This window comes from Perna viridis, chromosome 15, assembly GCF_037379345.1.
Source record: "Perna viridis isolate PV_CMFRI_1.1 ecotype Kerala chromosome 15, ASM3737934v1, whole genome shotgun sequence".
NCBI classification, from domain to species: Eukaryota; Metazoa; Mollusca; class Bivalvia; order Mytilida; family Mytilidae; genus Perna; species Perna viridis.
Genome location: NC_142459.1, coordinates 15,678,669 through 15,691,909, shown reverse-complemented (window position 1 = coordinate 15,691,909; position 13,241 = coordinate 15,678,669). Strand labels below are relative to the sequence as shown.

The 13,241-nt window shown below is 34.1% G+C and overlaps 1 protein-coding gene across 1 annotated transcript; it reads left to right on the top strand.

The window, feature by feature from the left end:
- The first annotated feature begins 2,070 nt into the window (after nucleotides 1–2,070).
- LOC148597128 (uncharacterized) lies at nucleotides 2,071–7,120 on the top strand. The gene is made up of 5 exons (XM_088563000.1): nucleotides 2,071–2,145; nucleotides 3,189–3,261; nucleotides 3,948–5,399; nucleotides 6,412–6,435; nucleotides 6,975–7,120. The coding sequence occupies exons 1-5, from the start codon at nucleotides 2,071–2,073 to the stop codon at nucleotides 6,980–6,982; spliced, it is 1,632 nt and encodes a 543-aa protein (XP_088419126.1). The 3' UTR covers nucleotides 6,983–7,120.
- The last annotated feature ends 6,121 nt before the right edge of the window (nucleotides 7,121–13,241 follow it).

The window sequence follows — 13,241 nt, the reverse complement described above, 5'->3', positions numbered from 1 at the left end:
CGGATTTTAAAACGTTACATGTCGAATCATGACGGAAATAGGCAAACAATATCACTATCAGAGCTGAGAAAATTTGGATGTTACATAGTCTTTAATTTTCAAAAGGATCAACTGACTGATATGTCTAATCTCGCAAAGAGTCCTTTTTGGAAAGACAAATTCTACAGCTAGTTCTAGGCGTTTTCAACACTTAAGTACCAGTCCATATAAAATTCAGATACTGTCCATATTTAAGTGATTCATAATGAAGAAAAACCCACCAAACAATTTTTTTTTCAATCTACATAAGCTATATTGTTACTTTACAGTTGTCCTTTACATATTCAGATCGGTACTTTTGAGAAAATCATACATTTATCTCCCACTAGAATCAATCAAATCAAACAAAATCAAGAACGATAACCCTTGCAAAATGGTAATTTCATGTACAATCTACATAAAATTTACTTCAAAGGCGCAACACCCAAATGAAAGACTATGACTGGTTATGTAGTCTGTAACTGATTCTGAATAAGAAATAAGGCTGAATTCGGTGGGTTTTGACATGCATGAAACACCTCCTGTCTGATTTTTAAAAAGACTGCTACTTAAAGTAAAATCTTGCATAAAGAAATTACAACATGATTTGACGTTCTAAACTTTGTCCCGGTGAATGCATGTCTTGTTTATTCAAATAATAGTATACATACAGTATGAAAAATATACTTATTTAAAAAACTTTCAATATGTGTTGTCACATTGAATATTGCCAACTAACTCCTGAATTTTTGCAAGATTGAACTTAAAGCCACACAGTTATGTTTTGTGCGGCACGGATGAGGAAGCTTTGACATCGGCAGGTGATCTGTAGTGAAAAGCATTTTTCAATAGAATTCGACTACACTGTTTTGTCTGCGAAAAGGCTAGGAGATCATCATTAGAATAGTGAGGAACAGGATATTCAAAATCTATGGACAAAGACTAGACCACGGAAACAAATTACAGCTCTTCCTTAAATTTTTGCCCACTGCATGGAGATGTTAACACTAAACATTTGGTTATACGTTTTACTGCAGAAAAGTACGGGTAAATTTTACCATAGTTCGATATAACCAGTCGACCAAAATATTGCAACATATATAAAAGATCTAAGGAAATGAACATACATGTAGAAAGAGTTGTTTTATGATGTAACAAATCGATTCTACTAATTTGTTTCTCCAAACTTTACGAGCCTTGGCCCTTAGGAGTACTTTAGCCACTAACATGGCTTTCCTCAAAATGTTTTGTTAAGAAGTTGACAAAACAGACCAACTTACCTCTCATGTTTAGTCGCATGATGTACCGATTATTGAAATACTATGATCTGAAAATGGAAGTAGTCTTGATACTCACATGATAGTGTATCATACGACTTTATTAATTCGGCATGACTCTAGCTGGAAATTATCTTCAGTTGTGTGGTAATTAAAACTATTCTCCTCATTCATCTTCCCCGAATGACAAAATTGAAACTTACGCAATAAAATGAAAACTTGCATCGTTTCCGGGAGTTGAGGTTATCGATAAAATTCAAATAAAATACTTTTTGTTCAATCAGCTACATGTAGTGCTAGCCAGACAACTTCTCAAAATCAATTTGTGTAGTTAAGGGAATTCCTAGAAGCACCAAAAACCACACGATGAACACTGAAACAGCCAAGAAAACATCAATTTATTGATAAAAACTAAGAAAGATGTTGCTAAGTTCACGACTCCTCTTTATATTTACACCGTCTCCGATGCGTTTACATGCCTTGCGATTTACCGCAGTCGCGACCAAGTCGTTTCATAGACCATGAATCAACACTAAGGAAGCAATTTGAAAATGCTTAGTAACTACAAAAATCAAACTTTACATGAGATCACGTATACGACATGCATTTACAAGCATCAATAAATAATTTATTAAACATTAACTATTAAAAATTATTGTACTTTTTGGTATGTTACGTAATGGTTAACAAGACAGCTACCAGGGCTATAATGGTTAAGAGGTCGAAAGTTCAAAAATAGAAAAATAAGGAAAAGCACGTCCTATATGCTTTGTCGATGTATATAAACTCTCGATCTCGTCAGTCTAATACATTCGAGTTTTCGGCTGACAAGGTTACTGAATACTCAAAGGTAAAGTAACAATTCATGCGAAAATTTTTAACTCGAGCATTTCAAACATCGTAGAACTAAAGCTTGAATAAGCTGAAAAGTCTTTTTCTTTCGATTGCGAACAATTTTAGACTATTCTTGGTATTTTTAAACGAATAGACGAGATATTTTATATAGTAAGGTCTATTCAGGGATCGGGACTCCAGGACCCACCATTGTACTGTAAACGGTTTTATGAAAACCAAGTGGTACCAAAGAACAATTTTTATTAATCGTTTATTCTTATAAATTTCCTGTTTTTCCGAGTCGTTTCTCTTGTCGTTAAATAGACTATATTTAAACTCCTGTTTAGGAGTTAAAAGCACTTCTTGAAATCGCTTTTAATTAATTAGTTAATGTTCTTACATGCAATTGGAAATCCTTTGTACTTGCATTACATCAATTTGTTATTAGTATTTTTTTGTAGTTATTATGCAAAGACAGTCTAAAGTTGGCGCTACTCATCGTCATCTTATTTCCTTTTTATTTTATTTATTTATTTTTTTTTGGCTACGTGACTGTGACTTTGTATACGTGCATATGCATTCGAAATTTATTTCTAATTTTGCTGACTCTATTAAAAAGTCATTTGCTTCATTTTTTTTGGTATTTGGCCGTCCCCAAGCACTTAGACCACTATGACAAAAAAATAATAACTAAGTTTTATTTTTTAATTTTGACAACGATGTTACCGTCTTTGATACCAAGGAAAGATTTTCATCTTAATTTTATTGGTGAATTAATTTTCGTTTTGCGCATAATTAACATGGTACGGAAGTTCTTACACCATAACCAATGAAAATAATGTAAAAGTCAATACTTATATTAACTATAAAGTTGAAAAAAATATATACGAAATTTATATTTTTCTTTTATATTATTGAATATTACAAAACAAGGTCGCGCGGAGTATTCCCGACGAGATGGGCGTGCCCTTATCATTTTTTTCTTTGAGAAATATTGCAGATCATGATAAATCTACTGCTTTATGATCATATTTAGTATTACTGTTTTCCCTTTTACAGAAAAACACCATGTGGGCCATTTGCATTCTGTTGATTTGTGCTTCCGCCAGTGCATACCCTAGTGGAGGAGCAGGTAAAACGTCTGATATTTTATACACCGCTTTAGCGGAGGAATATAGTGATCATGGTACCTTCCATCTGCCCATCTAAAACTTTTTGTAACAGTTTTCTCTACATATCCATATGGCAACCACTTGAATTTTTGACAGAAGCTTTATATGAGCAAGCCATATCGTGGGATTAGATCTCGTCTGTGCAAGACTGGAAAAGGTAGTCAAGGACGTTAAAATTCCCTCAGTGGAATGAAATCAATCACAGACCGAAGTGACGTCACTTCCTATTTTGCGCCCTTTATTGTTTGTTCGTATGGTCAATGGTGTAGGGATCGATTGGGGGTGGTGTCCTTTAATGTGCTTAGCTCACAGATTTTCTAATTTATGTTAGAATGATTAGATCATCTTGTCTTACATCTCTGAAATTGTATTCTTTGAATGGTTACACTTAATGCTTTTGAGTCCATATACCCATTCCCCATGTGCTGAAAAAGGATATCGTATAAAAAGAAGCACATCACAACATTTTGTTTGGTGTAGAAAAAGCAGTGATACATTCCTAAGAACTTTTTTTCAGGAATTCTTTGATACAGTATGCCTTAACTTTTTAAATGAGTATATTTATTGAGCACGGAATGACATGTCTAAAAAATCTGAACTTTTCCGTTCATATTTTACATTTAAAAAAAATGCATTTTTGATATAGGACAAGCTCAGATTAGAGGTTCCGTTAGCGGATCCGTAAGAGGTTCAGTTGGAAGTGCACTTGGAGGCGGATTTGGCTCATCTGGTGTTTCCGGCTCAGTAGGTGGTTCCGTAAGCGGTTCCGTCGGAAGTGGCCGAGGGCTCATTGTCCCAGGAATTGGCTCATCTGGAGTATCTGGCTCAGTTAGCGGTTCTGTAAGCGGTTCTGTCGGAAGTGGACTTTCTGGTCCAGGACTCATTGCCCCTGGATTCGGTTCATCTGGAGTATCCGGCTCAGTAAGTGGCTCCGTGAGCGGTTCCGTCGGAAGTGGAATTTCTGGTCCTGGTATTGGACCCGTTGGACCAGGATTTATTGCCCCAGGATTCGGCTCTTCTGGAGTTTCCGGTTCAGTGAGTGGCTCCGTTAGCGGTTCTGTAGGAAGTGGAATTTCTGGTATAGGAATTGGACCAGTCGGACCAGGAATCAGTTCCCCAGGATTCGGTTCTTCTGGAGTATCTGGCTCAGTAAGCGGTTCTGTAAGCGGTTCCATTGGAGGCAGACCAACTGGAATCAGACCAATCCCAATCATTGGACCTGGACCAGTTGGACCCTTATCTGGATTGTCAGGCTCTATTGGGGGCTCCATCAGCGGCGGCATCGGAAGTGGCATTCCAGGATTCCCAGGATTTGTAGGACCAGCACCTGGCTTATCCGGTGTAACAGGCTCAGTTGGCGGTTCAGTTAGCGGTTCTATTGGGGGTGGTTTCCCCGGCGTTGGCCCACAAATCGGAACACAAGGTTTATCTGCAGCTCTCAATGCCTTTTTGAACGGACAAATCGGTGGTATTTTACCCGGTGGTGCTGTTTCAGGTGGTAGCATCAACCTAAGCTTGAGTCTTTACCTCAGACTTCTTGCATACTGCCAATACTTACAACAATCTCTACAATTAGCTATCTCCGGAAGAACTGGAGCCGTATCAAACTTCCCTGTATTTGGACCTGGCATCAACCGAGGATTCGGATCATCATTCGACGGGAACTTTGGAGCTGGATTCGGAATTGGACCAATCGGTGGTGGTTTCCCATCTTTTGGTGGACCTGCATCACTTGCATCACTTAACGCAGCTTTGTCTGGTAGCATTAATGCAGCCACCGATGGATTTCCCGGTTTCGTCGGAGGACCTCTCGGTACATTGTCAGGCTCACTTTCCGGCGGTTTGAACGCAGCCACCGGTGGATTCCCAGGTTCAATCGGGGGACCCGGTCCACTAGGAACCTTGACTGGAGCACTCTCCGGGGGATTAAGCGCAGCCACTACCGGATTAAACGCAGGATTGAACGCCGGACTTTCAGCTGCCTTGAGAGGTGACATTGCTTCCGGAATCGGAGGTGGCGCTATTGGGGGTAGAGGAACCACCGGATTTGCCGGAGCTGTAAGTGGACGATTTGCCGGTACTGTTGGGGCAGGAGCAGGTAAGAAACACTTTCGGGAGCAACTATTTGATTACGGGTATTTATTGTGGGAGTGGTTGGAAACAATTTTGAAATAGGACAGCAGGACCAGCCTAGTGGTAAAAACAATACAATTCGAGAGACCAGTCTTCTAACAGAAAGCCATGACTATGACAACAAAATTAAAAAAAAATCTTAACCGCTTCCTATCAATCAAATAGTTTCTCCCCCGCTTGTCTAAGGTTGTTAATGAGTCATACAATATGGTTTCTTGAGAGGGAGTAACTGTTATTATATCAAATGAAATTAAAAAGCTTCGACTAGAATTCTCAATGAAACACTTGTCCTAACAAAAAAAGGCATATAATGGTGATAGACATGAACATGTAGGTATCAGTCTTTACAAAATCAGACGGAATGTGATTCGCGCATGTCAAAAACACACCAAATTCACTTTTGTTTCTAATTCAAAAATATACCTCAATACAAACAGTTTTAGTTCGTCGTTCGGTTATTGCACGTTAGAGATAAAAGTATTAAGGTAGTGTATGAAATTTGCACTTGGCAAGAGTTTCCGTTTTTGATTTGGTTTCATTTGGTTGAATATAGTGGGAGATAAATGGTTTTCTAAAAAAATACAGAATTTAACATAGAAATGATTATTTTTACCTGAAAATATGTAGACCACAAAAGCATCGTTAGTCCGGTGGGGTTTTCTACACCATGAATCACCTCTACCATTGGTACTGTCTGAATTTCATAAAGACTGGTACTTACCGACCCATCTAACTTCCACTCGAGCATTTTGCATGTATTTAAATGTCCGAATCGCGTATACGAGGTTTAAAGTACTTGACAAATGACATGATAAAATTTTATTTTTAAAAATAAGGAGTAAAATTTGAATATATGGCTTAAATTGTACACGAAAACGATTTTCAACCCGATTAAATTAGACAGAATGGAACACATATCTATTTTGTTTACTATAACATTTCATGTAGATTGAAGTTTTTACTGTTTTATTTTGTAGGTGGAGCTATCGGTAAAGGAAAAGGTTTGTATTCTTTTAAGCCTGCAGTTTATATTTCTCTTTAGAAATCAAAAACGTTTATTTGTGTCGTTCTTTCTGAGGCAAAATGAAATACTCACGGCTCACCACAATTTCCAATCTCCGCTTCCGGTAGGTGCTCGGATTTTATGTTACATTTGTATAATTGATGTTACATAGGACGAATCTGCATCAAGTTATAACTTTTACATGAGAAGATCGGTAATTGGAACTCAAACTAGGGAGCCCAAAATTTGAAATTCTGAACAACATCGCCTACTATATTGAATAAACACATCAGCTAAATCCATATGTTCACAATACTAGCTAGAAATTGCATTTTTGCAACGTAATAAACATGATAGACTCCCATTCTCTACTCGGAGTTATCGATCCTTTCTCTCACAAAAACAATGACCGATAATTCTGCGCAGAAAATGCTACACTCTCATTTCAAAATTCAAGTTGCAAGCTCTATAGGAAAACAATTACAAATATGTTACATTATTTTTGTACATTTACATATTGTTTTTGTATTTTTACAGTTTACTGAACTCTCATCTGTTAAATATGGTGTTGGATTGTACTACCATTGAAGGCTACAGATGTGATATTTTCTACTTGTTTTAAAAATGTTTTAAGTGCAATTATGTGAAGGTTCTTTGTTCGAAATAAAAATAATCAAATGCAATGTTTTGTCTCGGAAAATGTGGGAGGGTACTGAGTACCTTAAATTGATTTACATTTCAAGCAGGTTGATTGTTGTAACAAAACAAAAACAAACAAATACAAAAAAAACAAGACAAAACAAAACAAACAAACAAACAAACAAACAAACAAATAAAATGCAACATTAAAACACTCAACAAGTAAATGTACTTCTACAGTATAGGACGTTGGAATTTAGTTTCTCGAAAACGCCAAATTACGCAATCATTTTGAGACATACCAGCTGCTACTACATTTGTAACTCAAGAGTTCGGGGCCAAGATAACATGTAAAATCATTCTGAGGCTCTTGTAGAAGGCTTAAAATTATAAACCACTTATATATGGAAATTTTTAGTTACTTTATGTTCTTTGTTATGTATGTCTGTTTTTTAGTTTTGTTGTTTTATCTTCTTTGTTGTGTTTGTCTGTTTTCCATGTTTGGTCTTTGTCCCTGGATTGCATTCTTTTGATTACCGTTATAACCTTGGTTCCCTTGATTACTCTTTCAGATTCACCGAACATTTTGAATAAACCTAGCAATAAAAGAGCAAAGAAGAGAACCAATCAAAAGAATATATTCCGTGGTTACAGAATAGGTAGTGAAAATAAACGCACACAACAAAGAACGTAAAATAACCAAAATAACAAAAACAAAAACAAAAAGCTTGAGAAATATTTTTTATTAGCTCCAGCACAATTACAATATGTGGTTTAGGCTGAAAGAAAAAAGTGCGTTTATTTTCTATAGAGATAATACGCACAAATAATGCATAGACAAGAAAGATATTATTTTACCAATCAAATGCAATCATGTAATAGTTTGGGTGTCTATATAAATTGAAATAAAATAGCAGAACATTTTACATTGTTTTTTTTCTTTCTCAAAGTATTTAGATATGAAATTAGACTGAGACATCTCCAGAATGCTAGAAAGCTAACTATTAAAAACTATGTTAATTTTTTAAATATTATTCATGATATTGTAATTTTGAAAAATAGATTTTATTTTCTGATCATGGAAAATATATCTCGCTGTGCCTTGTAAAAGGAACGATTAAATAAGAAAATTGAGAAATTCATGTAGATTCATGATTCCTGATTTTGTTTATCGTATAATTGGAGTATGGAGGTACATTGCCAACATCACACGATGTAGTAATACAAGTACATACAAATAAATAAGCATACAATATCGAAGTTAAAATATTCTTTGTAAAAAAATTCAAAAATAAACGAGTCTTGATTCCTCGTTCCAAATCTTCTTGGTCAAATTTCCGGAAGTGTTGGCGGCTATAACCCCGAACTTCTGGTATACCAACAGTAACAGACAAAGTCTTTGTCATTTTTTATGATGAGAGACGAACTGCCACGGTGTCAGGCAGGGGACGTTAAAATGTCAAAGCTAGTACTTTTCATCACACAGGCATAGCACGTCGCTGATTACGTTCCCGACAATAATACAATCATTTGTCAATCATTTACATGATGAGAAGTGAACTTGTGTGTCTCTAGTGACAGTTAGGAACACATGCGATTTCTTTGATGCTGATTTCAGACCGTGAAACAACGTGTAAGGATTGTGAAAAGTATTGCCGATTCATCTATCACGCTTAATCAAGATTTGAATAGAAAATGTAAACCGTGTTACTGGTGGATAATGTGGTTTTCCAATGCTATGATCAACTTCTGACTTTCTAATAAAAGAAACGTTTCTGTAACGGAATTATTCTTCTATCGAAAAAGGATAATATTTAAAATGTATTTACATAAAATAGTGAATGAAGGAGCTTGTTTTCCGTGTTGAAGCAAAAATTAAGGCATAATCGAAAAAATGCATTGATGCCCCGATGAAGAAACCAGTTTCTACTTAAACGGAACGTTAAAAATTTAGTATAACGAAAAAGAACTGCAACTTCGTTTATTTATTGAAAGTAAGTATGCTGTAGATCTAACGAACTTAATAAGATCTTAGTATGTTTTATACTTTTTTGGATGCCGTTCAAATACTATATTTTTTGTAATTTCTGTTGGCAAAATTTCACAAATCAGCTGATGTTTAAATCTGATTAGAAACATCAAGGAATGGATATTGTGTGCACTTTAATAATGATTTCCTCAAAAAGCTTTTTTTTAAATTCAACATCCTTAAATCCTTTAATCTTTTTATTGTCTCAAATTTGCCTTTTAAGAATGGCATTGAACTTTACGTGTTGAATTATATTTAAGTGTCTATATAATGTAATAATAATGGTTAGGAAGAAATAAAATACTATTTCTTAATTCTAAGTTCAATCTTAATCTAATAATTTAGTATAAGTCACTTTGAGTTGGGTATTTTGTAGCGATGATTACGAATTTAAAAGTGAAAGAAACCAAACAAAATCTAAATTAACCAAATTAAAGTGTTTTTTTTTTGCATTTCACAGTAAGAGCTATTCGACATTCAAAGCATTATATCCGGGGTTTAATTTCCCACGCAACTGCATTAATATACAACTGTTGAAAAAAGAAACCCACAAACATTTTAAGTGCTTTAATATTTCACAATGTCTCATCTCTTAAGACAAATCCCATTTGCCTTGATTTATGGAGTACGTGATCAACGAAATTTCCGTGCATGTTTATATATAAATATAAATCTAGGTGCACCATTAGAAACATCAGAATTATTATTATTGGCGCGCGCCAAGGGCGTCCTTTACCCTGTACCATATAACAAAATTGTAAACAGAAAGTATCACTTACAATACGTTTTAATGTTAACAATTTTTTAACTTAACTGCCGTATAATACTAAATACCTTTAGGTAAATTTAATGAAAATATAAATTCATTTTATTGACGGTGTGCGACAAAGGTGCCCCTTACATTGTTCAATGCAATGCAATAATCATTATACAAATAATATTATTTACGGTGCACGACAAGGCTGTCACCTGTGCCGCTGCCTATATATAAAAATGTCAATGATCGACAACTTCTTGTATGTTTTAATGTATTTTTATTTTCGGTTCTTCCCTGAGCGATTGACATGTATTGTTTACTGTGTATTGTTCGGTGGACATGATTAATGAATGCAATGTAGTAATAATGATTCCTGCTATTTCGATTATGTCCGTGTTAATAACAGCGAAATGTTTATTATGTACACATTACACTTATTGATCGCCAATTTATGTCGAGGTCAATAGGATTATTTGTTTTGTCATTTGCATTGATGAAATGATATTTGCGTTGGTGTCTCTGATCAAACATACTCATGTACATTATTTCTTTTCTTTTGTTAGGATTTTGTGTATGTTTACATTTGAAAAATGAGCATTTTAGATATCTATTTAAAGGAGTCTGATCCGTTTCGGCACTCGAAATAATTTTAACTTTTTAAATTAAAATGGATATTGTATAATATGTGGTAAATTAATTAATATGCTTATTATTATGTTATTTAAAAACTTTCAATTTCATGCTTAAACAATATGGGAACAGAAGAGCAGAGCGTACAATTGACCTTACTATTTTGTGACATATTTAAGAAAATCTTGTCAATAGAAGAAGAACCGTTTATTAAAAAGTGACCTGAATTAACAGATTAACATTATTACATGTATACATGTTTTAAGTATGGCTCTGTCAAAAACCAGACAGGGGTGATTCATAATATCTCAAAATAATCAACAAAAGTGTTTAAATACATTTGTTAAGTCCTTAAAACAGCTCTTAATATAATTTCCTTGCTATATAATGTGAAATATGTTGTTACTGGTTTTATTGTAAAAAAAATTTTCCCGTACTTTTCTGTAGTATAACGTTACCATATTTTAAGTATTCATATCTCAAGAGGACAACTTTCATCTGCACTTTTATTTTTGATTACAGTTTCAATTAGGTCTACTGAAGGATTTCCAATAAAAAAAATAATTGGGATTAAGATATGCATGAATCACTAGTCATAAGCTTCTTTCCGGTTTTAAAGCGGAGTTATACTTACACCTTCAGCCATCCAAATAATCTTATGGTGCATTTATCACAAAATAATAAAGATATTTTAATTGTCATCAAGTATCATGTTGAATAATTTACATGTACATGTATTTACCTCTGATTTCGAAAAAAAAATTATCTTAAAAATCTGAAAGAAATATTCGCAAAAATCTTGTCTATGTATGTATATGTCGATAACTTACACTTTTACAATAAAAGCTTATTGTATTATAATACATCGTAAGCGCATACACCTCTATAACATAACATTATCCTTAAATTGTTAGGGTTAAAAATAAACAACAGAAATAGCTATTATAAAGCAATTCTTCATCTAAACAATAATGTTGGGAATAGCAGCTAATACAACCAGGCATCTATAACATGGTTACATGTATGCTGCTACAGGATTGAGGTCAAGTTTTATGGTCGTCATCCTGAACTCGTGGATCGTTATGATGTTTCAATTTGAGGGTTTTTTTTCAACTCGATACTCGATACTTTGTCAAAAGTGAATCTCTTTCCATTTGCACCACGAAAACTGGTTTGTTCGGCGTACCATGTGTTTCATCTTTCGACTATGAAGAGTAAATCGGCGGGTGTTCATATGATCCTAGTTTTTAGTGGATTCCAAGTAGCTCATTTACTTTTGTTTCTTTGTACGTGTTCTTTTGGTTTGATATTTCAAGTTGTTTGTTGTATTTGTCTGTTTTACCTATCTAGTCTTTATCCTTGGTATATATTCTTGATTACTCTTTATACAAATAACATGTTAAGGTTTTAAAAGAGAAACATTTGAACAAAACGCGTATGACATAATTTGTGTTTGAAAATCACTATATATTAAAGACCGAGGCCTTCTTAATCGCTAATCGTAAAAAATTCTATTCCATTAAACCGATACACACACATGTACTAGATTAACACACAAGGTCATGTGTTTAAAACCAAAGTGCACAAACGTGTACTAAACCAGGGAGTGTATATTACATCTAGGTCCCTGACTAAACCAATACACAAATTTTGTACTAAACCAATACAAACACACGAGTACCAGACGAATACACACACTACTGTGGTACTATACCATGCAATACTCACACGTGCACTGGAACAAGACTAAACGTGTACTAAATCAATACAGACACGTTTAGTCAACCTCAGAAACAATTCTTCCAGTTGTAATACATGCATAAATAGATGCCTAGGCTATTGGTTTGTTTATAGTACATATACATGTATAACTTGAATCAACATACAGGAAAATACATTTTTTCAGTGTATTCTTAGTCATACAGTCTGTCCTTGCGTTGCCGAAGTTATTGCTTGTCTTCTTCAATCATAATCAAGTTAAAGTTGTCAAGTCTCCCAGTTTATTCTCTCGTGTCAGTGGTTAATAAATTTGGGTGTGTCTTAATTGTAATCAGCTAGATGAGAAAATTAACACGCCGAATTACATAAAATGTCTTATTTTGTATTGTAAAGAACAAATTGATAAAGAATGATAGATTATGGTGTAATTTTTTTTGGTTACGGTTATACAGGATCTCTCTGTAGCTTTGACAGTTTGAATTATTTTTCTGTCAGTGAAATTGTGACAATTTCTTTTTACTAAGAAAACCAAGAAAAAAAAGAAAAAAATAATACGAAACATGTGGAGTCAAAATAGATAAAGAGAATTGAAAAAAAAACACTTAAAAAGCACAACAGCTCGAAGGGAATAAACAAACGATATTTTAAATGGAAACTACGCACAATAACACAAAAGGTAAAAGTAGATTACAAAAATAAATAGATAATAAATTCCACAACGGCTTAACATAAAACAGGTTAAATGATATTAAATTTGCTTTTTGTCTATAAATATATGTTTTAATTGGACATTTGTGTGTATGTGTGTTATTTTAACTTTTAAATGAGGCTACTATCCTTATCTTGATTTTGTTAAGTCTTGCAAATAGTTAGATTCATACTCGAGTTATTTGGAAGATCGTCAGAAAATTTGTAAAACGTGTCTACAGAATATACTTAAACAAAACATTTATAGCGAACTTATTAAGTGGTTTTACAAATGAATTATTAACATCATGGATATAGTGAGTAAAATGTGTTTTTATTTCAA